This window comes from Oncorhynchus clarkii, chromosome 11 (assembly GCF_045791955.1).
Source record: "Oncorhynchus clarkii lewisi isolate Uvic-CL-2024 chromosome 11, UVic_Ocla_1.0, whole genome shotgun sequence".
Lineage (NCBI taxonomy): Eukaryota > Metazoa > Chordata > Actinopteri > Salmoniformes > Salmonidae > Oncorhynchus > Oncorhynchus clarkii.
Genome location: NC_092157.1, coordinates 10,567,744 through 10,592,974, shown reverse-complemented (window position 1 = coordinate 10,592,974; position 25,231 = coordinate 10,567,744). Strand labels below are relative to the sequence as shown.

Below are 25,231 nucleotides of genomic sequence, written 5' to 3'. Positions count from 1 at the left end.
TGCTCCAGCAAAACTTGAGACGTTTTTGGCATTGTGTTGTGTGACAAAACGGCACATTTTAGAGTGGCCTTTAACTGTCCCCAGCACAAGGTGCACCTGTGTAATTATTATACTGTTTAATCAGCTTCTTGATATGCCACACCAGTCAGGTGGATGGATTATCTTGGCAAAGGAGACATTCTCACAGAGATGTAAACAAATTTGTGCACAACATTTGATAGAAATATGCTTTTTGTGCTTATGGAAAATGTCTGTGATGTTTTATTTCAGCTCATGAAACATGGGACCAACACTTTACAATTTGCGTTTATATTTAAGTTCAGTATAATTAATATTAAACAAATAATTGGGCGTTGAACTTTACTATCAACCGTAACGCCTCTTGGTGGGGTGGTGATTTCTTCACCGATTTTATACTATCCGGACCGCTCGTTCATTTGTAACGGCAGTTCCTGTATTGTCCCTCCAGTTGTTACCTCATCTGTACAGACCGCTTTAAATGTAGGACCAGGACAAGATGGCGGGTACGTAGTCTATTTACGCTAGCTTCGGGAAAATGCACAATTCCGTCCCATTTTTTTAACAGTTTCGAGTGAAAGTCGATACAGCAGAACAATTTAGTAATAGATTGAGTATCTTTTGATTCCGTTTTTGGTTGTTTTTAACAGATATATCTTTACTCCAAGAGGATTCCCAGGAGGAGTTGGACGGATGTAAGTTTGTCCCTGTGTTTTCAGTGTTGGAAATTGCTAGCTAGCCGTGCAATGCATGCGATGATTGCCTTGTCGGCTCTCTGGAGTTCACGGGTCTGTGTGGGCCTTGGGTAGACGAGTTGGACTGTCCCCTTTCTTTGCAACTTACTTCACTTCTTCGATGTGTAGTGAGTTATATTCACATCCTACATGTTTTTTAAATGCTCTCAAAACTAGTTTCGCAAAAGCTAACACTCACGCGCTAGTCTCTCCGATAGCCAAGCAGCCAGCTAGCCTCTCCGATAGCCAAGCAGCCAGCTAGCCTCTCCGATAGCCAAGCAGCCAGCTAGCCTCTCCGATAGCCAAGCAGAGTAACCACTGCATTACATTTGATTATGATCGTCTCGCTTCCTTCGCTAACTAGGTTCTCAACCTAATACATCAAGCTTGCATGCAGGATTGTTAACCTAGCTAGGTCAGCTAGCTAGCTACCACCCATAGCGGAGGGAGGTTTCTGTTACATCAGATATGGAACCCAGTTAAGCCCTACGACTATAGCCTGACACTTCCTGAACTGGACTATTAGGCTTGCTAGTCTTTGCAGCCAATATAAATTGGTATGATATAACAACTAGCCAGCTATCTATTTTCTATTACTATCCAGTATGCATATTAGACAATTTGGTGACTGATAAATTGTAGCGAAAGTGGGAAGTTTATACACCTAGCCTGGCTATTGTGCAATAACTGGGATTTGCAGTTACCATACACTGTACAAGCTAGGTATTTATGTTGCAATATGATAGATTGCTCTGTTTCAGTCGTGCATTTTGCAACATACCCATACCATTGCGAGAACAGTCATGCAACAAGTCCACCTACAGATCACTACCATCATCCTATAGATCCCCACCTGCTTGTATACTATGTGTAGTCACTCTATTTCAAGGACTTCTTCATATGTTTATTTCTCCAAATCTGTCATTTTCACTTTTGCACTTTTTCCCCCCCCCTTGGACTGCATTCTCCTAACCACTGTTGATATGCTAATAGCTTTAGCATTGGGGCCAAGCTTCTGCCACAACTGCATGTCACCTCGTCACTGTCCCTCACCGGCCTGACTGGGTACGTGGTGGTGGGTGCCTCTCATGCACAATATTCCCAATGTCTCTAATAGTTGGTGTGGATGACTACAGCTCAGAGTCTGATGTCATTATTATACCTTCAGCCTTGGATTTTGTATCGCAAGATGAGATGCTGACTCCTCTTGGAAGATTGGATAAATACGTCGCTAGTGAAAATATTTTTAACAGGTACATGTCCAATGGAATGTTATTAAAACTCACACTTTTTTGAATACTTTTTTTTTGTTGAGAATATTTAAAATATCATATTTTATTATGACTTCCAGACAGATGGTGGCACGAAGTTTGTTGGACACATTAAAAGCAGTGAGTGAGGATGAGAGGGACTGTATCGGCGTCTTGGAGAGAGTGGGTCGACTTGCTGATGACTCGGGTAAGACCCCATCGGTTTATAAGGGGCGTTTGTTTCATATTTAACGACTGACTGTAGTGAAAACTGTCTGTTGTGTATATGAACTGGCTGTGTGTGTCGGCATGCCCTGGACATGCCCTTATTTCTGTCAAGAAGTAGTCTGTCTGTTATCTTGGCTGGCCACTAGTGCAGAGGAGAGAGACCCATGAGTGTTTTTGATGGAGGGATGTAGTTAACTGCACCTAGATGCCATTTCATACAGGTGAAAAGTTTGTCTGAGTTTTCCAGCCAGTCCCAGTTTGCTCCCTTGGCCCTGTAAGGTGCAGGTAGGCTAAAGGTGTCAGCATGCTTCAGTTCAGCTCGCATACTCCCTTAAAATACCTTAACTTGAAAAACGAGGAAAATCAGCAATAGTGGTGATTGTCCATTTTGAGATGCTGTAGCCAGTATACACTTCCTCAAAATAGTCTGAAGTAATCTAAGACAACTCAAGAAATCTGTAATTCATTTGGATGTCCTTGCCGAAGAGCTCTTAGTCACACAATTTTACATCTAAGATGTTTGGTGCATATTTTTCAATGAAAAAAATTGCATAAAAATGAGTCGTCCCTCGTTGAATGACAGCCGTTATTGAAATTTCTCTACTTTTGACCAATCACCAACGAATGAGCGTAGACTTCGGGCTCCGAACTTTGACTTGCTTCCATAAAAAAAGTGTACCCGAACAGCCCCACAAAAATGTCCAAAACGAACAAACTTAACAAAATGTCATAAAATATACACAAACTCTACTGAACTGTTTTGTCTGGGAAGTGTGCGGATACCTTTAAGGAATATAGAGGAAGGTGCATCACTGCTTATACATATCCAGTAGGGATTAGAAAATATATTGGGATATTTGGGCATTTATTAGTTGGGATAACTAATAACTAATAATAAGTTATCCCAACTAAAAAAAAAATGTGTGCAATGGTCAGGTCTCTGTAGTTCTCTGAATGTAGTAACCTAGCAGTGTCCTTGTAAGTGCAGGGCATGTCTTTCAGCGTAATGCAGTAGCCCTGCATAATGGTGCAGGCATACATTAGAGCAGCAACCAGTTCCCTTGACCCTGGCGTAAACTGACCATAGAGGATCTTAGTCAGTCAGTGGGTATGTATTTTAAACAACTACATCAAAATAAAAATAAACTGTTTTCCCTTAGCATCACATACATCACCATGTGCTTCGGGGACATTCTGGCCCCGCCTGGTAAAACGGAGTTTCAAAATGCACCGTCCATCAGCATCCTTCTCACAGCGATTTATATTAGTGCGTCTTTAAAATATAGGCTTAACTAAATTCACACCTGAAGTTAAGACAATCTTAACTGTGTTTATGCAGACAATTTCTTTGGACAAATGATATTCTCCTCTGGTCCCAGGGCATCCAGCCAGGTGTCAGTCATTGTTGAACACTTGTGCTGCTGTCGATGATGAGACCAGGCCCCTTTTGTCATTGAAGACATTTGATCTTCAGGCTTTATTGACCCCCTTTTTCTACTGTCCTTAAAATACCTCTTAAGTGTTTTTAAAATGTCTGACCTTTCTCTTTTCAGAGCCCTCTGTAAGAGCAGAACTAATGGAGCAAGTTCCTCACATCGCCAGTTTCTGTCAGGAGAACAGCCCTTCCATTCCGTTTGCCTTCTCTAAGTACTTGCTACCGATCGTGGTGAGATACCTGGCTGACCAGAACAACCAGGTAAGGGAGGCGTGTGATAAGAATACATTACATTCTCCTCTTTTTTTGTATTGTTCAACATACTTTGTTCTGTTTTTTTTTAATTGCCTCTCGCTCGCTTTCTCTAGCCATTGGCACATGTTAGTTAAACATCTATTCAGCGACAATAAATTAAGCTCATAGATGTTATTCTACCTAATGTTATTAATAGCGTCTGTATAATGATTGTGATATCTCGCCAGGTCAGGAAGACCAGCCAGGCGGCCCTGCTGGTGTTGCTGGAGCAGGAGCTGATTGAGAGGGGGGACATTGAGACCCTGGTGTGCCCCGTTCTGGTGGACCTGACCGCCCCCGACAGCAACGACGACGTCAAGACGGAAGCCATGGCCGTGAGTCACGTGACCAAGGAGATGCCTGAAATGGCACCCTATTCCCTATAAAGTGCACTACTAAGTAGCTTTGTTGGTCAAAAGTGGTGTAATACATATGAGAATAGAAGGTGCAGTAGTGTGGAGACGGTGGTCAGGGAACATGACCCACACAACATTATGACATTATCAGGCAGCTACTGTGCCACGTTTTTAGATATGATCATATCAAATGCAAAAAGTAGAATAAGGTTGACCCCTTTGTTTTATTTACCATAGCTGTGATTTCCAGAAGCAGGCTGCAGCCAGCATTCAAATTAATGTTTGCCCTTCTGCGGATAGTGCAAGCCAAGGGTATTTCAAAGTTGTCTGTAGAACGCAGGTAGTTTTGTTGTGACATTTTAGTTCAAACCACCACGCTGTGTGAGAAGGATCCTGGCGGACGGTGTATTTTGACGCTCTGTTTTTGTGGCTGTAGATCATCTGTAAGATGGCCCCCATGGTAGGCAAGGACATCACCGAGCGCCTCTTCCTGCCCCGCTTCTGTGAGATGTGCTGCGACTGCAGGATGTTCCACGTGCGCAAGGTCAGTAGAGACTAAACTAGGGTTGTGTTCATAAGGCACCAAACAAACGAAAATGGACTGAAATAGGAGGGACTAGCTGGACTTGACACATGTTTCTTTCCCTTTTTTTTCCCCCCTGTTAACATTTTTAAATGTCTTTTGTTGTGCCTTAATGAACACGACCCTGGATTAGATCACCCCCAAGCAGTGGCTATACACTCACGCAGACTTTCTCAACTTTTCAGCTTTTTTTTGTTTAACATATTGTTAAATCAGCTTGGGGTTGGAGTCATTGTTTTAGATGAGGTCATTTTTGTGTGTTTGTGGCAGGTTTGCGCTGCAAACTTTGGCGACATTTGCAGTGTTGTTGGAGGAGAGGCAACAGAGGAACTCCTGGTACGTGTTGACTTCTTTTGGTTTCATTCTTTCTCAGCCAACTGACTTGCTAACTTTGTTTGCTTTCAGCGACACACCAGGGTTTACTTAAATGAGTCATCTAAAAGCCAGAAGTTTCTGTTGCACATGCCGTTCCCAACTGCCACTTTTCCAACTCTTTCTCTGAATTCTTAGCATATTGTTCTCTGTGTTGTGACAGTGAGATTGTAACGGGTGAAACATTGATGTCCTCTCTCTCCACTCAGTAGCTCGGCTTTGTGTGACTATGAAACTGCATTCTGAGCTCTGACTGAAGCACTTTAAAAAAAAAAAAACTTTTCATCTCGCTCTCTCCCCCACCTCTCTCTTTTCCTGCCCAGTTGCCCCGCTTTTTCCAGCTCTGCTCGGACAACGTGTGGGGGGTGAGGAAGGCCTGCGCTGAGTGCTTCATGACTGTTTCCTCGTCCACCTCGCAGGAAGTGCGCAGGACCAAGCTATCGTCGCTCTTCATCAGCCTCATCAGTGACCCCTCCCGATGGGTGAGCACCGTGCAGAAATTTTGATCAACCCACATCGTAAATGGAAACTAATTACTTAAGCATAGGCATTAAACATTGACCTGCTGGGGCCAGAGTTCTACTCTTAATCCTCTAGGTATTTTGCTGTTAAGGGAACTAACTTGTCCACTGTATCTCAGTTGGTAGAGTATGGCACTTGCAACGCCAGGGTTGTGGGTTTGATTCCCATGTGGGACCAGTAAGAACAAATATGAAATTAGTGTATGCACTCACTACGCTCTGGATAAGAGCTTCTGCAAAATGTAAAATTAAACTAACTTTTTAGAGTAAGTACATTTCCTTTTTACTGCAGGGCCTGTAGGTAGCCCACTTCGGGGAACATTCACTTGACATATTTTACCAGGATGTCTGAGAGGCCAACTTCCTTATTTGAATGCACAACTTGGCTACTTCTCTTTACAAGAGTGTCTGCTAAATGACTGTAGAGTAATTGACATGTCATACTTGTTTGTTCCTTGACCTCTGTCTCTCTTACTGTGTCAGGTGCGTCAGGCTGCCTTCCAGTCGCTTGGCCAGTTCATCTCCACGTTCGCCAGCCCCAACAGTGTGGGCCAGTACTTCAGAGAGGGGGAGGAGGGCGAGTGCAACTGTGTCCACTCACAGAACAGGTGCAGCCATTTTGGGCATCTAAAAGGGAATATTGATTTGAATGGTTTTCTTTCAGTGAAGGAAATACACCGGGCTTGTATTGTACTGCTTGTTTGTAACATGCTTCCTCTCTCTCTCTCCCCCAGTATTGAAGAGAAACCACTGAACCTGGACACTACAGACCCTTCCCTCAGCACTAACACGGATGACTCTCAGAGGCGGGGGGATGACTCTCCTGTACGCACAAATGGCAACCACGTAGAGGGTTGTCTACAACAGGACTGCATTTCCAACCATGCCCAGGGGGACCACAGCGAGGGGGAGGATGGGGGGTTTTGCCGGACAGAGGAGGAGATGGGTGTAATGGACGTGGCAGAGCAGGGGGGTGGGGAGCAGACGGCGGAGGCTTTGGCGGATGCCCTGGACGGTCCCGAGTGCCTCTGTGGGAAGGAGGCTTCCTCGCTCGCCCCCAACTCGGACCCCTCGGAGAAGGAGGGAGACTCTACCAGCACAGCAGGGGCTCAGGAAGAGGAGGAAGCCCCTTCAGTGGCTACTGAGAGCACTAAGAACGAGCCACAGCCACATGAGAAACGCACAACCTCTAACGAGAAGGACGACTCACCAGCAGACATATTGGCGCCCTCATCCTTCTCCCTCCCTGAACCAGCAGAGGAGGAGTCCCCCTACGTCAGTCCTCAGGACAATATCCCTGAGCAGGAGCTTTACAACTCCTTCCACTTCTGGAGGTTGCCCATCGCTGAGATGGACCTGGACATGGAGCTGCTCCAGCAGGGGGATAGTGTCCCGGAGGAGCCCCCCTGCTACGTCTCCTCCAGTCAGGGCAAGGCTAAAGCCTCAGCCCCAGTCCTGGATAGGAAACAGCTGGAAGAGCTGATCGAAAACCTGGAGCCTCATATTGATGACCCCGACGTGAAAGGTGAGCTGTGCTGTGTGTAAAGCTGTAGCTTGACCTCCCTGTCAGCGGTCTACACTCTACTGCTGAGATCACGAGAAGCTGCTTACTTCAATACCATACGTAGAAATGTAACTCAATAAGAGGCGGTTATTTTGGTAACTGTTGCAATTCATGGTTGTGCAGCCATTCATATAGGGACAGTGGCTCAGTGTATCGGCTGAATGCAATTATATTGTAAGATAAGTTGTCATGGAGGGTGAATTCCCTCAGGTTATACATAGACTAATCCTTAACCAGTTCAAGCAGTGAAATTCAATACATTGTTTTTGAATTAACTTTCCTCTGCTGTGATTGGATGGAAGAAGCTCTTTCACAGGTAGTGCTCCGAGCCGAACCCTATAGGCCAATGGTGTGAGAGGCTAGCCTTTGAGACCAGTCCACTGTGTTTTTGGTGGAATTGAAACCCTTAATGTCGCATGTGAGGCTAGCAGCCTGCTGGCACCTGGCCATTTCACACAATAGAAACCGGAAGTCATATTTGGGCCGATTTGAAAGAGAGGGGTAAAATAGAAAACCGGGAGAGGTGTGGTGTGGCCTATAATGTTACAAATGGCACAATGAAAGGAAGAGGCGTTGTCAGAGGATCCCCGAAAGCACTAGAAAGAAACTTCAAACTAAAGCAGTTTGTCGCTAAACAGTTTTTCCTTCAATCTTCGTTTTATGTGCAAGCCTCCTCGTCTGCCTATAGATGCAATCCTATCATGCTGCATGTAATGAACTCGGGTAGTCTAGGCCAGGGATGGACAACTCCTGTCCTCAGGGGCCAGAGTTCTGTAACACTGCCCTGCCATCCCTAGCAAACACAGCTGATTTAAACTAATTACATTCCAAATTGAGTCGTTGATTATTGGAGTCAGGTGTGTTGACTGAGGCACTAATCAGACCCCTGAGGACTGGGGTTACCCTGGGTTAGACCTATACTACAGAACTCTGCTGTGTTCCAGTACTGTTTGTTTCTAAAATGGGTCACATGAATTTAATTATCTGTCACTGAGTACGGTTACATGCACACAATAATGCAATTTTTTTTATTGTAGGTAGTCAGATTAATATAGTAGTTTGATTTAAAATGTTTACAGGCTTTGCAAGAAGAACAATCTGATATCAAGCTAACTGATGTCACTCTGAAAAATGCAGAAAATGTTAATTTTTATTTTTTCAATAAAATAAATAAGGGGTGGATCAGCTTAATATTGTGGAATGTTGCTTCCAATGTAATTGTCTGCATCATTTCCAATCCCCCATATTTTTTGGAGATATATATATATATATATATATATATATATATATATATATACATACATACTTTTTTAAAGAATATACCTTTATTATTATTCCCCGTAAACCCTTCCGCCGATCCCCCAATTGGAGTAAACTAATAAACACTTCTGCTTCTACCTTCAATCCATACATCTTATACACATTTTACAGGCAGTCTACTTTACAATAGTTCTCTCTTGTTTGTTTTTAGTCCTTCCTCTATTTCTGATGTTCACCCTCTATTTGTAACTGTGCTATTTCACAAAAGTTCTGAACCTGTAGACATTTTACAGACCCCGTGTGTTCTACATGTTTTATCTTGTTATTAGTCCCACCCTTCAGCTCCACTCAACCCCTCCCATCTGTCTCTCAACATCATCCATTTTGGATTTCTATTTGCCATATATTTTTCAACTGTGCTGTGATGCTTCACAAAATAATTGAACCTTCCTATTCTCATAGCTTCTACAGATTGTAATTATTTTTTTGTTTGTTGCTAAAACTGTTATTATATTATTGATTGATTGACTATGGCTTTTCAAGTCACCCAGTATTACTATCTGCAGCATTAGTTCTAGGCAAATGTTGCAATTCTTCAGCCATTCCTGGACCTGTGACCAAAAACGAGCTACATATGGACAATACCAAAATAAATCTAATGACTCTGTATCCCCCATATAATTAACATTCTATTAGTTGCAAGAATTTTGTATAGTAATTTTAAATTGAAAAGTTAGAAGTTTTGAGTCCGGCGTTTTGCGTATCAATTCATAAACCATGTGCCATGGAATGGGTACATCAAATCTCTTCCCAACTATTTTGCAATTTATATGTCACATCTGTCAGCCGACATACAAGTTCCTTACTTTTCCCTTTCTACTTGCCTCTTCTATTTTTGTGGTAATGCTGCAATTGGTTGTCTGCTCTACCCAAAATTACATCTCCTGTTCAGGAGATGCACTGAAGCACAATGACTGACTCTGCTTAGCCTTGACAGATTTACAATCTGCTCTTCCTCATCTGTAAAGATGAGCCCCTTGTTGGTGCTTAGGGCCAAATGCAGTGGCTCCTTTCCTTGGTTTTGAGTGATCTGTTGTTGTGAAGAGGGCCGGCTGTAAGCCCAGACAAGGGCTCCCTGTTGTGCATATGGCACAAAGAACGCTTGTTTGACAATGACACGTGCGCACACACACAGGCCTCGATGGGCTGTTTTATACACTCACGGTAATGGTGTCACAACAAGGAGGAATAGGTCTCCTAGACGCTTCAGGTATATCATATAATGAGCACAGGCTAGGTATTAGCAATATGGTAGTTTCTCTAGGCTCAAGTTGTATTGTTTGGCAATAATACAGGTTACCCCTTGGGCATTGTTTCTGAACAAGTGAACATGGTGACAGCAATGTGGAACTCACCTGCTCATCCATGCCCCCCCCCCCCCCCCCCCCCCCCCCCCCCTTCCTGCAGCACAAGTGGATGTCCTGACAGCTGCTCTGAGAGCCACGACCATGGACTCTCACCTAGAGGATGCCTTCCTGGAGCCCCGGGACAGCCAGGGGGGAAACCACTACGACAACCCCTTTGGAGTGCACCAGATGCCCCTTTTAGGACACCATTCAGACATGGAGGTGAGGGGGTGGAATGGTGTCACACCTATAGAGAGAAATGAACTGTAGGGTTGTCATGTTTGACCTGTGATTAATCCCGGTGTCCGTGTAGAGGCGAAACTCCACCCTGCAGATGCACCATGGCGATGACTCTGAGCTGAGCGATAGCAGCTTCAGTCCAGAGGACGAGAAGAAATCCAAGCATCAGGACGTGATCCCTCAGGCCCTGCTAGACCAGTACCTGTCCATGACGGACCCTTCCAGAGCTCAAACGGTGGACATGGAGATCTCCAAGCACTGTGCCTACAGCCTGCCTGGTGTGGCCATGACCCTGGGCAGACATAACTGGCACTGTCTCAGGGACACCTATGAGACCCTGGCCTCTGACATGCAGGTGTGTCTACGCTCTGCTTCTGTCTTGGCTACATCTCACTGACACCTTCTGTCAATTGTACTGTAAATGTTTTTGAGGAAAAATACGGGTTTTCTCTTCAGAAGTTGTTTTTGACCCCCCCGTTCCATTTCAACCTCTAAACACTCCCCACCATGGAACACATGCACTAGAACACCGACTTTGTGGAACGTTTAGGTAGATCTGGATTGTGTACAACTGGCATGCCTCGCTCACTTGTAGCGTAAGCTCTAATCGTGACGCCTGCATCTGCACGTTCCACAACGTCGCGACCTCCTGAATGTGCCCCCATGGTTAGTATGTAGCCTAGCAGTGTGGCTCTCTCACTGTGGTCTATTTCCTCCTCCCCTGCCAGCTGGTTGTTGTCAGGGAGGGTGCTTTGACAGACTGGACCTAGACTGGAGCATGGCGCAGGTTTGCTTTTCTTTCTGGTCCTCCTCAAGCACCTTTTTGTGATTCTCCAAGCCCAATGTGTGGTTCCTTGGCTTTCCAAATGCAGTCATCCAAAAACAAACTTGTATCCTCTCACCTTTCAGTTGTCAACCCCAAAGTTTGCCTGCCTGCAAGGAATGAAATTTTGCCCTAGGCACGACAGCTGAAGGGCTTGACACTATTGGCTCTAGTGAGACTCAACCCCCCCCCCCCCAATCAGTGAGTTGGAAGCCTGAGGACTGGAGTTTGCTCGCAATGTGATTCCTCTGTCTCCGGTGCTGTCTCCCCCTGGCCGTGCCCTTTCTCCCACTTTTATACACGCCTTCCAACGTCACTGGGTCTTCCTGGGCTCTAATGTCTCTCTCCCTTCTCCAGTGGAAGGTGCGTCGGACGTTGGCCTTCTCCATCCACGAGCTGGCCCTGATCCTGGGCGACCAGCTGACGGCTGCGGACCTGGTGCCCGTCTTCAACGGCTTCCTCAAGGACCTGGATGAGGTGCGGGTAGGGGTCCTCAAACACCTCTACCACTTCCTTAAGGTCAGTCGGCACCTCTTTCTTTGGCACTCGCATCCAATAAGAGAAGACTTGATCAATATTTTAAAAGAATACGAATATAAATGATCATTAGAATGGATGGGTTACCTTTTTATTGTGTTGTCACGATGAGTTGACTGCAGCTCATAATGGTTCATATTTCCCATAGTGATGATAGGATCCAGGCACACCTGCTGTGTCTTCTGTGCTGCAGTGTGGTCGCAGGGGATCAACCTCCTTTCTCGCTCCCTCTCCCTCTAGCTGCTGCACCAGGACACCCGGCGTAAATACCTGTACCAGCTCCAGGAGTTCCTGGTCACAGACAACAGCCGCAACTGGCGCTTCCGATCAGAGCTGGCAGAGTAGGTTCTACCATGTTACCACACTTCATGTAATCCATTTATTTCCCCTGTGACCTTAGTTGTCTCACACCATTAGTAGCCAGAGAAGTAGCCCGACGTAGTGACGTTCCTGTACTGTATGGGTGAGGGAGTTAAACATAGAAGTAGCTTTTCCAAGATGTCTGTTTTGGTGACATTAGGTTCTATGGGTCAGGGTAATCTGTATCTCCTCTGTGTTCTCAGACAGCTGGTGTTGTTACTGGAGCTGTACAGTGGTCAGGATGTGTATGACTACCTTCGACCCCTGGCCTTCAGCCTGTGTCTGGACAGAGTGTCCTCTGTACGCTGGACCTCCTACAAACTGGTACGTCACAGCCAGCGACACCCCAGTCCCCCCCGACACGGTCACAGCCAGCGACACCCCAGTCCCCCCCGACACGGTCACGGCCAGCGACACCCCAGTCCCCCCCGACACGGTCACGGCCAGCGACACCCCAGTCCCCCCCGACACGGTCACGGCCAGCGACACCCCAGTCCCCCCCGACACGGTCACGGCCAGCGACACCCCAGTCCCCCCCGACACGGTCACGGCCAGCGACACCCCAGTCCCCCCCGACACGGTCACGGCCAGCGACACCCCAGTCCCCCCCGACACGGTCACGGCCAGCGACACCCCAGTCCCCCCCGACACGGTCACGGCCAGCGACACCCCAGTCCCCCCCGACACGGTCACGGCCAGCGACACCCCAGTCCCCCCCGACACGGTCACGGCCAGCGACACCCCAGTCCCCCCCGACACGGTCACGGCCAGCGACACCCCAGTCCCCCCCGACACGGTCACGGCCAGCGACACCCCAGTCCCCCCCGACACGGTCACGGCCAGCGACACCCCAGTCCCCCCCGACACGGTCACGGCCAGCGACACCCCAGTCCCCCCCGACACGGTCACGGCCAGCGACACCCCAGTCCCCCCCGACACGGTCACGGCCAGCGACACCCCAGTCCCCCCCGACACGGTCACGGCCAGCGACACCCCAGTCCCCCCCGACACGGTCACGGCCAGCGACACCCCAGTCCCCCCCGACACGGTCACGGCCAGCGACACCCCAGTCCCCCCCGACACGGTCACGGCCAGCGACACCCCAGTCCCCCCCGACACGGTCACGGCCAGCGACACCCCAGTCCCCCCCGACACGGTCACGGCCAGCGACACCCCAGTCCCCCCCGACACGGTCACGGCCAGCGACACCCCAGTCCCCCCCGACACGGTCACGGCCAGCGACACCCCAGTCCCCCCCGACACGGTCACGGCCAGCGACACCCCAGTCCCCCCCGACACGGTCACGGCCAGCGACACCCCAGTCCCCCCCGACACGGTCACGGCCAGCGACACCCCAGTCCCCCCCGACACGGTCACGGCCAGCGACACCCCAGTCCCCCCCGACACGGTCACGGCCAGCGACACCCCAGTCCCCCCCGACACGGTCACGGCCAGCGACACCCCAGTCCCCCCCGACACGGTCACGGCCAGCGACACCCCAGTCCCCCCCGACACGGTCACGGCCAGCGACACCCCAGTCCCCCCCGACACGGTCACGGCCAGCGACACCCCAGTCCCCCCCGACACGGTCACGGCCAGCGACACCCCAGTCCCCCCCGACACGGTCACGGCCAGCGACACCCCAGTCCCCCCCGACACGGTCACGGCCAGCGACACCCCAGTCCCCCCCGACACGGTCACGGCCAGCGACACCCCAGTCCCCCCCGACACGGTCACGGCCAGCGACACCCCAGTCCCCCCCGACACGGTCACGGCCAGCGACACCCCAGTCCCCCCCGACACGGTCACGGCCAGCGACACCCCAGTCCCCCCCGACACGGTCACGGCCAGCGACACCCCAGTCCCCCCCGACACGGTCACGGCCAGCGACACCCCAGTCCCCCCCGACACGGTCACGGCCAGCGACACCCCAGTCCCCCCCGACACGGTCACGGCCAGCGACACCCCAGTCCCCCCCGACACGGTCACGGCCAGCGACACCCCAGTCCCCCCCGACACGGTCACGGCCAGCGACACCCCAGTCCCCCCCGACACGGTCACGGCCAGCGACACCCCAGTCCCCCCCGACACGGTCACGGCCAGCGACACCCCAGTCCCCCCCGACACGGTCACGGCCAGCGACACCCCAGTCCCCCCCGACACGGTCACGGCCAGCGACACCCCAGTCCCCCCCGACACGGTCACGGCCAGCGACACCCCAGTCCCCCCCGGACACGGTCACGGCCAGCGACACCCCAGTCCCCCCCGGACACGGTCACGGCCAGCGACACCCCAGTCCCCCCCGGACACGGTCACGGCCAGCGACACCCCAGTCCCCCCCGGACACGGTCACGGCCAGCGACACCCCAGTCCCCCCCGGACACGGTCACGGCCAGCGACACCCCAGTCCCCCCCGACACGGTCACGGCCAGCGACACCCCAGTCCCCCCCGACACGGTCACGGCCTTCCTGATGTTTTTCTTTACCAGTAGACCTTTTTGTCTTAGTTTGAACACACCTATACATTCAAGGGTTGTTCTTTATTTTTACTATTTTCTATAATAGTAAAGACAAACTAACCAATAAAGTGTTAAACAAATCAAAATATATTTTAGGTTCTTCAAAGTAGTCACCCTTTGCCTTTTGATGATAGCTTTGCACACTCTTGGTGTTCTCTCAACCAGTTTCACGTGGAATGCTTTTACAACAGTCCTGAAGGAGTTCCCACTTACGGTGAGCACTTGTTGGTTGCTTTTCCTTAACTCTGCTGTCCAACTCACACCAAACCATCTCAATTGGGATGAGGTTGGGTGTTTGTGGAGACCAGGTCATCAGATGCAGCTCTCCATCACTCTTCGTCAAATAGCCCTTACACAGCCTCACAATCTCAAATTTGAACTCATCAGACCAAAAGACTGATTTCCACCGGTCTAATGTCCATTGCTCGTGTTTTTTGGCCCAAGCAAGTCTCTTCTTCTTATTGGTGTCCTTTAGTAGTGGTTTCTTTGCAGCAATTCGACCATGAAGGCCTGATTCACGCAGTCTCCTGAACAGTTGATGTCTGTTACTTGAACTCTGAAGCATTTATTTGGGCTACAATTTCTGAGGCTGGTAACTCTAATGAACTTATCTTCTGCAGCAGAGGTAACTCTGGGTCTTCCTTTCCTGTGGCGGTCCTCGTGAGAGCCACTTTCATCATTGCGCTTGATGGTTATTGCGACTGCACTTGAAGAAACTTTCAAAGTTCTTAATTTTCCCGCATTGACTGACATTCATGTCTTCAAGTAGTGATGGACTGTCGTTTCTCTTTACTTATTTGAGCTGTTCTTGCCATTAATATGGGCTTGGTCTTTTACCAAACAACCATGTCTTCTGTATACCACACCTGTATCTTGTCACAACACAACTGATTGGCTCAAATAAAGAAAAAGCCTCGAATGAGTAGGTGTGTCCAAACTTTTGACAGGTACTGTGTGTGTGTGTACATACACTACGGTTCAAAAGTTTGGGGTCACTTAGAAATGTCCTTGTTTTTGAAAGAAAAGCACTTTTTTTTTTTTTTGGTCCATTTTTAAAATAACATCAAATTGATCATAAATACAGTGTAGACATTGTTAATATTGTAAATTACTATTGTTGCTGGAAACGGCTGTTTTTTACAAAAAAATAAATAATGGAATGTGTACAGAGGCCCATTATCAGCAACCATCACTCCTGTGTTCCAATGGCACGTTCTGTTAGCTAATCCAGGTTGATCAATTTTTAAAAGGCTAGTTGATCATTAGAAAACCCTTTTGCATCTAGTAGTATAGTAGTATTTTGTAATGTTACACCACCACATCCTTGGTAAATATTTCTCCCTCCCTACCATTTTTACATATCTAGAACATTTCTCATGTTTTGCTCAACATACAGAGCAGGGCGACGTCCTGCTTACAGACATCAGCAACAACACAATTCAAGTCTGCTAAAGATGGCCGCTATTGTCTCTTCCCAATATTAGCCTTTCACTGAGGCATGCCCTGATCGGGAAGAGATCATGGTAGTAGTTTAGCGATCACTCGGCACAAAAATAAAACCACTATTCCGTTCAAGACGTCACCCCTCTGTATGATGTCATATTACTGAGCCCATCTTTTGAGTTCTCTGGGCTTCTTTTACCCAGAATTTGATGATTTAATTTTTGATACACGAAAAGGAATACGTAATATTTATTGTATATTGTTAGGTGAGTGAGATCATCAGGAAGGTGGCGTCGTGCCAGGCGCTGCTGGCAGACTTCCTGAGTGAGCTGGTAGAGAAGTTCTGCCACTCCCCCAAGTGGTCGGGACGACAGGCCTTCGCTTTCATCTGTCAGGTGAGGACATCTTTTTCATGTTCATGGTTAGGCTTCGGCGGTATACTGTGTATATACCGGGGTATTTGGAACTAGGTGGTTTTTCAACTCCATCAATACTGTTAACCATCTTTTAAGTTTGTTTAGAAGTTATTTGTAGCTACTTTTTAAGTAAATACCTGCAGTCAACTTGTGCAATACGTTAAGAAATAAAGCAAATTGTGCTGTTCCTTTCACCCGTCTCATTATGAAGCTTACCGGTAGTCCCCAGTCACATGTTTGCTTACACACAACGATGAGTCTGCCAGCAGAGCCTTGTGAGTCACTCACTGTTGTGCAGCGCGCACCAGGTGATCTAGTTACAGTATGGAATTCATAACTAAATGTTTACCAGCTAGATATCTTACAACTATTCAGTGAACTGTCTAAAGTGTGCTAAATGCTCTGCGGTGGTGTATTTGGTTTGCTAATTTAGCTTCTTGCGACATCAAGCTTCTCTTGGTAACAGTGGAGTCCCCTCCTGGATCAATAGCCTTGCGGTCTAATATTTGTTTTGTATGTGCAGCAAAGTGTGAGTAGCATTTTTGACTTACTTGTATAACTTTGCTCTGGGATGTCTGTCCTGCAAATAGTTTGTCAGACTTTATAAAATGTTCCCAATTTGCTCGTTAGCATTTAGCTAGCATTTGCTATGGGATTTGGCATGTATTCTTTATTTAACCAGAGTAAAGCCCATTGAGACCATTTCTATTTTTACTTGTTAGCATTACTATTACTAACATTTGGATTAAAGGGATTTGACAATAGTGCCCCTTGTGTTCAGTGCCAGTATTACCAAATATCCCGGGATGGCACAAGGTCGGTATGACAACCGCCCAAGCCTATTCATCGTTCTTCCTCTCTTGTCATCTCCTGACCTATACAACACCAATAATCATCCAATAGGCATAACCAAATAAACAAAGTAAATTCTGTCTGAACTACTTTACTTTTTTCCCTTTAGAGTGGTGTATGTTTACGATCCTAGAAAATGACTTGGGCTGTATTTATTTCTCATAGGGTAAGGTAATGTCAGCAGTGTTTTGCACGGTCGTTGACAGGATATCTGTTTTTTTTGTAATAGTATTTTCATTGGAATTTCACAATTTTCTCCAACATTAAGAGCTACAGTAACAAAGGTATATAAAATAAGAATAACAAAGAACTAACAGACAAATTAAACACAATTTCAGTTTAAATAAAGGAATTAGGTCCAACACATGGTACGTACAGTGTAATCCTGAGACAAGTCATCTACCACTAAGTCAATCCTTGCAGCGTAATGGCTGATAAATCAGGTTCTAGGTAATTCAAATAAGGTTCCCACACTTAGTAGAACTGATCTGTTGTAGAATGTAATGTACATGTCAGATTTTCCAATGGAACCCATTCAAATAGCATCTCATGCCAATCCTTTAATAGAAGGGACCTTGTCATTAATCCACTTAAAGAGGATGTTTTTCCTCACTGTGATGGTAAGGATGTTGTAAAGCCTCATCTTTGCCACCGACGTAACATGCCTATTGGGGAGAACTAACGTCAAAGAAATTGGGTCCAATTCTAGCCCCCCCCCCCGAACATTAGACCAGTACCTTTTTTGTAGTTTGTTTATGGTCACGTTCCAATGTGTTAGGGTGCCTGTATCAGTTTTACATTTTAGACACTGAGGAGGATGAGGGGCTGAAAGCATGTCTGATTTGGGGATGTATGCAACCTGTGTATTATTCTTAATCGGATTGCTCTCTAGTACGATTACAGCTAGATAATGTTTTGCATATCTCCAAATGTCTTCCCACATCCTTGTCAATAGTAATAGAAAATTACCCCCCCCCCCCCCCCCCCCCCCCCCCCCGTGTCAACAGTTTAAAAAGGACCTTAAAGCATCACAATAAATGTAGACATTTTCCTTTGTCATTTTTTTCACTGACAAACACATCAGGGTTGCTTATCAAGGTGGTGCTCTTCAAAAAATGTCTTACTTGGAGAAAGTCCTGCTCAACCGTCTCCACAAATTACAAAATATTTTCAGCAAATTAAAACGTTCTGTCTGCTTATGCCCTTATTAAGCCAAATGTTAGCCAGCAATCCAGGTACAAAAAAATCTAGGTGGTTAAGAGCAGAGGTTAGTTTGGGCTTTCCTAAAAAACATTGAACTGACCGCCATGCTTTGAGTGAATTAAGTGTAATGGGATTATTGCAGTAATCTTTTATAGATTTTGAAGCTTCTGAAAAATACAAGATCTTGGAAGACTTTTTCAAAATCCTCATAGCTAACAAAATAGAGGAGTCCTCATTATATAACATAAGTGGGCACACCACTGATATCCAAGTCTCCAATAGAATCTGACAATATTGCCGTCTGAAGTCTTGCCTTGTTTACTCCATATGAACGAACTTAACCAGCCATTCATGGCTCTGATTACCTTATTGTACCGTAAGACTGAGAACATTTGGATTGGGTAAAGTAGTCTAGGTAAAATGTTAATTTTCAAGAGGTATATTCTACCCATCAATGAAATCAGAAGAGTTGCAGTGCTCTGGATCCTGTCTTATTGTGTCAAATAAGGGAACAAAATTGTCTTTGTACATTTTGCTAGAATTTAGGAATTATGAATATACCCAGATGCATTGAACTTGATGGAGACTATTTTTGAAAGGAAAGGGAGGGGTAAGACTACCAAGTGGCATAGTCTCTGATCTAGTGAAGTTAATCTTGTAGCCTGAGAATACACTGAATAATTCAAGAATATTAACAAGAGGTGTAATTTGAAGTCTCGGGGCTAAAGATGAATATCAAAACATTGTCAGCTGCCAAGGATTTTTAATTACGGTTTTTAATTGAGGTCCGTTTTTATTTGAAGAGCCTTTTTAGTTTCCCCACCCTCATATTACACAGTGGACTAAGTTGCTATGGTAGCTATGAGGACACTGCTTTCAACGGGCCACTTGACATTGTCCTCAACATTTTATTTGATAACATGAGTGGCACCATTCTCTGTCCCACAATGTCTATTGTGTTGGAGGACAATGAGATCATGATGACTGAGTGGTCAAGTGTGTTAATGCACAAACACAACAGAAAGCGTGTGTGTGTGTGTGTGTGTCGTGCATGCACACACAGAATCACACTTCCCCCAATCCATCTCTGAAACACACACACACCATCCTCCCTCTCTCTTTCTGTCAGCTGGCGATTGAGGATGACTGTGTGTCGTTGGAGCAGTTCTCGGAGCATCTGCTGGCCCCTTTGTTACAGCTGGCCTCTGACCCCGTGGCCAACGTCAGGGTGCTGCTGGCCAAGACCATCCGTCAGAGCCTGCTGGAGAGAGGTACGTACACACACACCTGCTCCTCTGACCAATTCCATAGTTAGGCCTAGGAAACAAGCAATTATGGCTTCATTTGTTATTATAAAAATTAATCGTATTTATAAAATAAAGTACCTTAACTGTACTCACACAATGCATAGTGAAATTGTCTGGATGGTGTGAGTATATAGCTATGCCATTATTAATCCCCAATAAGGAAACATGACAAAGTGACTTCTCCATATATCGTCAGCTTAACTGCAGTTGAACCCTGGTCACATCGGTCCTCTTCCTGTTGTCCCTGCAGAGTACTTCCTGCATTCTGCCAACTCCCACCAGGAGGCGCTAGAGCAGACACTGGTGGCCCTGCAGATGGACCTGGACAAGGACGTCAAATACTTTGCCAGCGTGCATCCTGGGAGCACTCGGCTTAGCGAGGACGCCATGAGCACCACCTCCTCCACCTACTGAGCCCAGAGCACCCCTCGCCCCTCTAAACACAAACAGGTTAGGGTGCAGAGGGCTTGAGGTAGCTTCAACTTCTAAACAGACACAAGGGGAGGAATCAATACAACTCCAACACAACAGATTAATTTAGTGCTTTGATTTGTTTATATTTTTTTGCCACAGAAGCCTTAAGTGTCTTCCTTAAACTGGAAAATACTTGACTGTCCGGAGTGGATTCAGTGACTAACAAATGGGGGGGGGGTGATGAGGGGACGCATGGGGACCGGCGCTAATAAGGACCCCCCCCCCCCCCATCAGTACCTCCCCTTCCCGCTCTCTTTCTATCGCTCTCATCCTCCTGAGACTTAGCGGAAAAGCCAGTATCTCACAAGCTTTATCGAACCACATAGCAGGACGACTGTCTAACTCAAAACGTTTAAACGGTGTAATGGTTCTGTGATTGCTTTTTCTTATTGATACTGTATAAATGACTCCTATGCTGCATATATAAAAAAAAAAAAAAAAAACTTAAAAAATGTCTACCATCACAGCCTTCTGCTGTGGACGTAGCACGTCTTCTCCTCCTGGGCTCCTGCCTCCATTGTTTTAACTCTCTAGTGCAGCACATTGTTGTACCCATAGACAGAGGGCCTCCCCCTGGCAGGCAGGGGTTCCTGTTTTAATGAGAAATAAATGTATTTTTTATTATGGATGTCCGTTTTGCAGTGTTTTTTTAAGTAAGCGGAGAGATATCCAATTGTAAAAGGTCAGCACACTTGAAACGTGGTATTTAACCTGAGAATAAAATACTGCGCCCCCCCTCCCGCTGTTATACCCTATTCTGTACATATCTCCAGCAACTTCTCCATTTTGATCAATGATCATGTATAGTATTGTGATACCATTTCCCCCCCCCCCTTGTTTTACCTGTCGCAACATTAAATAAAAAAGCAGGCACAAATTTGTAGGTGTATTTTGTTTGTGTTGGAGGGGGTCTTTGGAACACATGTTTCTCAGGATCTTCTTAACACCAAAGAGGAGTTTTATAGACAACTGGTGCCCGGGCTGGGATTGAATCGGAATGTGGATTACAGGCATTGTGGCTTTTTAAGGCAATTTACAGTAAACGTTGCCTATGTCGGCTCAATCGGAAATGGCCTTAAACGGTCAACGCCTATAACCCGCCCTCAGAATGTATCCCGGCCCTTTTAACCAGGATTCAAACCTGGTTAGACCCTCCATGTTCATTCTGCTCACTGGTTGCTCTCATTGGTCACTCTAAACTCTACCCACTGGTCCTTTAGCTAGAAAATGATTAGTTAGACATTGTGTTGAATCAAACCAGGGACCTGTTGCAGCACAACCCCGCGTTCTTTACGCCCTCCACAACCATCCAACCTCAATCTCTACATGATTGGAAAACCCCAGTCACTGAAGTCTGCCCATTGATCATTCTTCCAATAAATCAATCATTCTGAAGCTGGAGGTTTACTACTTTTTGGATGTTGAGCCAATTTCAAGCTGATCAATAAAACAAAATGTCAAGTTAGCTGGCTAACTCATGAATCCTGCTTTGTCGTATACCCCTCTGCCCCCAGGACCACATCACGCAAGTTTGCATGTACAGTGAAACACAACTAACCCACTCATTTTCATTAACCAATTGAGCTCGCCAGATTTTAGTCCTTAAAACCATAAATGAGTTGCCTTCGGTTCAGTCATTCCTATGGGGGAAACAATAGGGTTTTGGGGGAAAAAAAATGCTGAAAATAAGGTCTGAAGTTAACCCAGGCTTAGATCTTATACACTTCATGAACAAAAGTTTGTGGACACCTGCTTGTAGTACATCGCATTCCAAAATCATAGGCATTAATATTGAGTTGCCTCCCCCCTTTGCTTAAACAGCATCCACTCTTCTGGGAAGGCTTTCCACTAGATGTTGGAACATGCTACAAGAGCATTGATGTAGGGAGATTAGGGCTGGCTCACAGTCAGTCCAATTCATCCCAAAGGTGTTTGATGCGGTTGAGGTCAGGGCTCTGTGCCGTCCAGTCAAGTTCTTCCACACTGATCTCAATAAACTGTTTCTTTATGAACCACTCTCTGTGCACGGGGCATTGTCATGCTGAAACAGGAAAGGGCCTTCCCCAAACTGTTGGCATGAAGTTGGAAGCACAGAATTGTCTAGTGTCATTGTATGCTGTAGTGTTATGATTTCTCTTCACTGGAACTAAGGGGCCTAGCCCGAACCTTAACAGCCCCAGACAATTATTCTACCTCCAAACTTTACAGTTTGCATTCGGGCAGGTAGCGTTCTCCTGGGATCTGCCAATCCCAGATTAGTCCGTCAGACTGCCAGATGGGGAAGCATCACGGGGCGGCAGGGTAGCCTAGTGGTTAGAGCGTTGGACTAGTAACCGAAAGGTTGCAAGTTCAAATCCCCGAGCTGACAAGGTACAAATCTGTCGTCCTGCCCCTGAACAGGCAGTTAACCCACTGTTCCTAGGCCGTCATTGAAAATAAGAATTTGTTCTTAACTGACTTGCCTGGTAAAATAAAATAAATTTAAAAAAACTCCAGAGAATGCGTTTTCACTGCTCCAGAGTCCAATGGCTGCAAGGTTTTACCACTCCAGTCGATGCTTGGTGTTGCGTATGGTGACCTAAGGCTTGTGTGCGCGGCTGCCATGGAAACCCATTTCATGAAGCTCTAGATGAACAGTTATTGTGTTGATGTTACTTCCAGAGGCAGTTTGGAACTCGGTAGTGAGTGTTGCAACCGAGGAGAGACTATTTTTACGTGCTAAGCGCTTCAGCACTTGGCGGTCCCATTCTGTGAGCTAGTGTGGCCTACCACTTCGCAGTTGAGCCATTGTTGCTTCTAGACTTTTCCACTTCACGCTAACGGCACTTACAGTTGACCGGGGCAGCTCTAGCAGGGCAGGAACTTGACGACAAACTGATTTCTTGCAAAGGTGGCATCCTCTGACGGTGCTACGTTAAAAGGCCATTCTTCTGCCAGTGTTGGTCTATGGAGATTGCACAGCTGTGTGTTTATACACCTGTCAGCAATGGGTGTGGCTGAAATGACCAAATCCACAGGGGGGTCTACAGTCATGGCCAAAAGTTGAGAATGACACACATACATTTTCAAAGTCTGCTGCCACAGTTTGAATGATGGCAATTTGCGTATACTCCAGAATGTTATGAAGAGCGGTCAGATGAATTGCAATTAATTGCGAAGTCCCTCTTGGCCATGCAAATGAACTGAATCCCCACCCCCAAAAAATCCACTGCATTTCAGCCCTGCCACAAAAGGACCAGCTGACATGTCAGTGCATGTCATGTCATCTCTGTCATGCTGATTGAGTTCGAATAACAGACTGGAAGCTTCAAAAGGAGGGTGGTGCTTGGAATCATTGTTCTTCCTCTGTTAACCATAGTTTCCTGCAAGGAAACACGTGCCGTCATCATTGCTTTGCACAAAAAGGGCTTCCCAGGCAAGGATATTGCTGCTAGTAAGATTGCACCTAAATCAACCATTTATCGGATCATCAAGAACTTCAAGGAGAGCGGTTCAATTGTTGTGAAGAAGGCTTCAGGGCGCCCAAGAAAGTCCAGCAAGCGCCAGGACCGTCTCTTCAAGTTAACAGCTGCAGGATCGGGGCAATACCAGTACAGAGCTTGCTCAGGAAAGGCAGCAGGCAGGTGTGAGTGCATCTGCACACACAGTGAGGCAAAGACTTTTGGAGGATGGCCTGGTGTCAAGAAGGGCAGCAAAGAAGCCATTTCTCTCCAGGAAAAACATCAGGGACAGACTGATATTCTACAGATATTCTACAGGTACAGGGATTGGACTGCTGAGGACTGGGGTCAAGTAATTTTCTCTGATGAATCCCCTTTCCGATTGTTTGGGGCATCCAGATAAAAGCTTGTCCGGAGAAGACAAGGTGAGCGCTACCATCAATCCTGTCATGCCAACAGTAAAGCATCCTGAGACCATATGTAGGGTTGCTTCTCAGCCAAGGGAGTGGGCTCACTCAAAATTTTGCCTAAGAACACAGCCATGAACAAAGAATGGTACCAACACATCCTCCGAGAGCAACTTCTCCCAACCATCCAGGAACAGTTTGGTGAAGAACAATGCCTTTTCCAGCATGATGGAGCACCTTGCCATATTTATTATTTACCTTTATAAGGCAAAAGTGATAACTAAGTGGCTCAGGAACAAAACATTGATATTTTGGGTCCATGGCCAGGAAACTCCCCAGACCTTAATCCCATTGAGAACTTGTGGTCAAGCCTCAAGAGGCCGGTGGACAAACAAAAACCCACAAATTCTGACAAACTACAAGTATTGATTATGCAATAATGGGCTGCCTTCAGTCAGGATGTGGCCCAGAAGATAATTGACAGCATGCCAGGGCAGATTGCAGAGGTCTTGAAAAAGAAGGGTCAACACTGCAAATATTGACTTTGTATCAACTTCATGTATTTGTCAATAAAAGCCTTTGACACTTATGAAATGCTTGTAACTATACTTCAGTATTCCATAGTAACATCTGACAAAAATATCTAAAGACACTGAAGCAGCAAGCTTTGAGGAAATTAATATTTGTCATTCTCCAAACTGTTGGCCACGACTGTACATACTTGTGTGTGTATATATAGTGTACGTTTTGTTCCGAGATAGTTAACATGAGCTTTATTTTTTTTTACATAAATGTTTCAAAATTAACGAACTACGTTAGGGATGAAGATGACTTCATACAGCAAAACAAGATTTCCTAAGCCTGTGTTCACCACAGACCTTATTTTCAGCGTTTTATCCAACAACGCCAGTCATTTTCCCCTTAGGCTTTGTCCAAAAAAGCCCATTACTGTTACTCTCTCTTCCCTTTATCAAAGACCATTTGAACTAAACCGAACCCGAAATTCATGTCCTTCATAAGATCCATTCCTCCATGCTTTTACAGCCAACACAATAGCATCATTGTCCAACGCTGCAACACGGATGTCTGCCTGCACGCAACCCCGATCGACTGCATTGCAGCAGGTTTGGCTGGCTTGCCATGTCAGGTGGACAGACTGTTCACGTGACCAGAGCCATCCTCCTGAGAC

At 46.5% G+C, this 25,231-nt stretch overlaps 1 protein-coding gene across 5 annotated transcripts; it reads left to right on the top strand.

Moving 5' to 3' along the window:
- The first annotated feature begins 447 nt into the window (after positions 1–447).
- LOC139420183 (serine/threonine-protein phosphatase 4 regulatory subunit 1-like) lies at positions 448–20,823 on the top strand. 5 transcript variants are annotated; one of them, XM_071169972.1, is made up of 20 exons: positions 448–524; positions 669–713; positions 1,870–2,005; positions 2,104–2,210; positions 3,784–3,926; positions 4,148–4,294; positions 4,752–4,859; positions 5,169–5,234; positions 5,594–5,752; positions 6,275–6,399; positions 6,526–7,316; positions 10,083–10,243; positions 10,335–10,616; positions 11,442–11,603; positions 11,862–11,962; positions 12,185–12,305; positions 16,210–16,338; positions 19,544–19,685; positions 19,972–20,177; positions 20,222–20,823. In XM_071169972.1, exons 1-19 carry the CDS (start codon positions 518–520, stop codon positions 20,133–20,135), a joined length of 3,096 nt encoding a protein of 1,031 aa, XP_071026073.1. In that variant the 5' UTR covers positions 448–517; the 3' UTR covers positions 20,136–20,177; positions 20,222–20,823. The 5 variants fall into 5 exon arrangements, with proteins under 5 accessions (XP_071026073.1, XP_071026072.1, XP_071026077.1 ...); XM_071169975.1 differs by adding an exon at positions 1,746–1,817 and having other exon boundaries at positions 488–524; positions 1,921–2,005; positions 19,972–20,823; XM_071169971.1 differs by having other exon boundaries at positions 19,972–20,823.
- Positions 20,824–25,231: the final 4,408 nt, after the last annotated feature.

Bases quoted from the DNA above. Each gene is read 5' to 3' on its own strand.
- LOC139420183 (XM_071169972.1), top strand. The intron at 2,006-2,103 runs GTACATGTCCAA...TATGACTTCCAG, and splicing joins AGTGAAAATATTTTTAACAG to ACAGATGGTGGCACGAAGTT. The intron at 3,927-4,147 runs GTAAGGGAGGCG...ATATCTCGCCAG, and splicing joins TGGCTGACCAGAACAACCAG to GTCAGGAAGACCAGCCAGGC.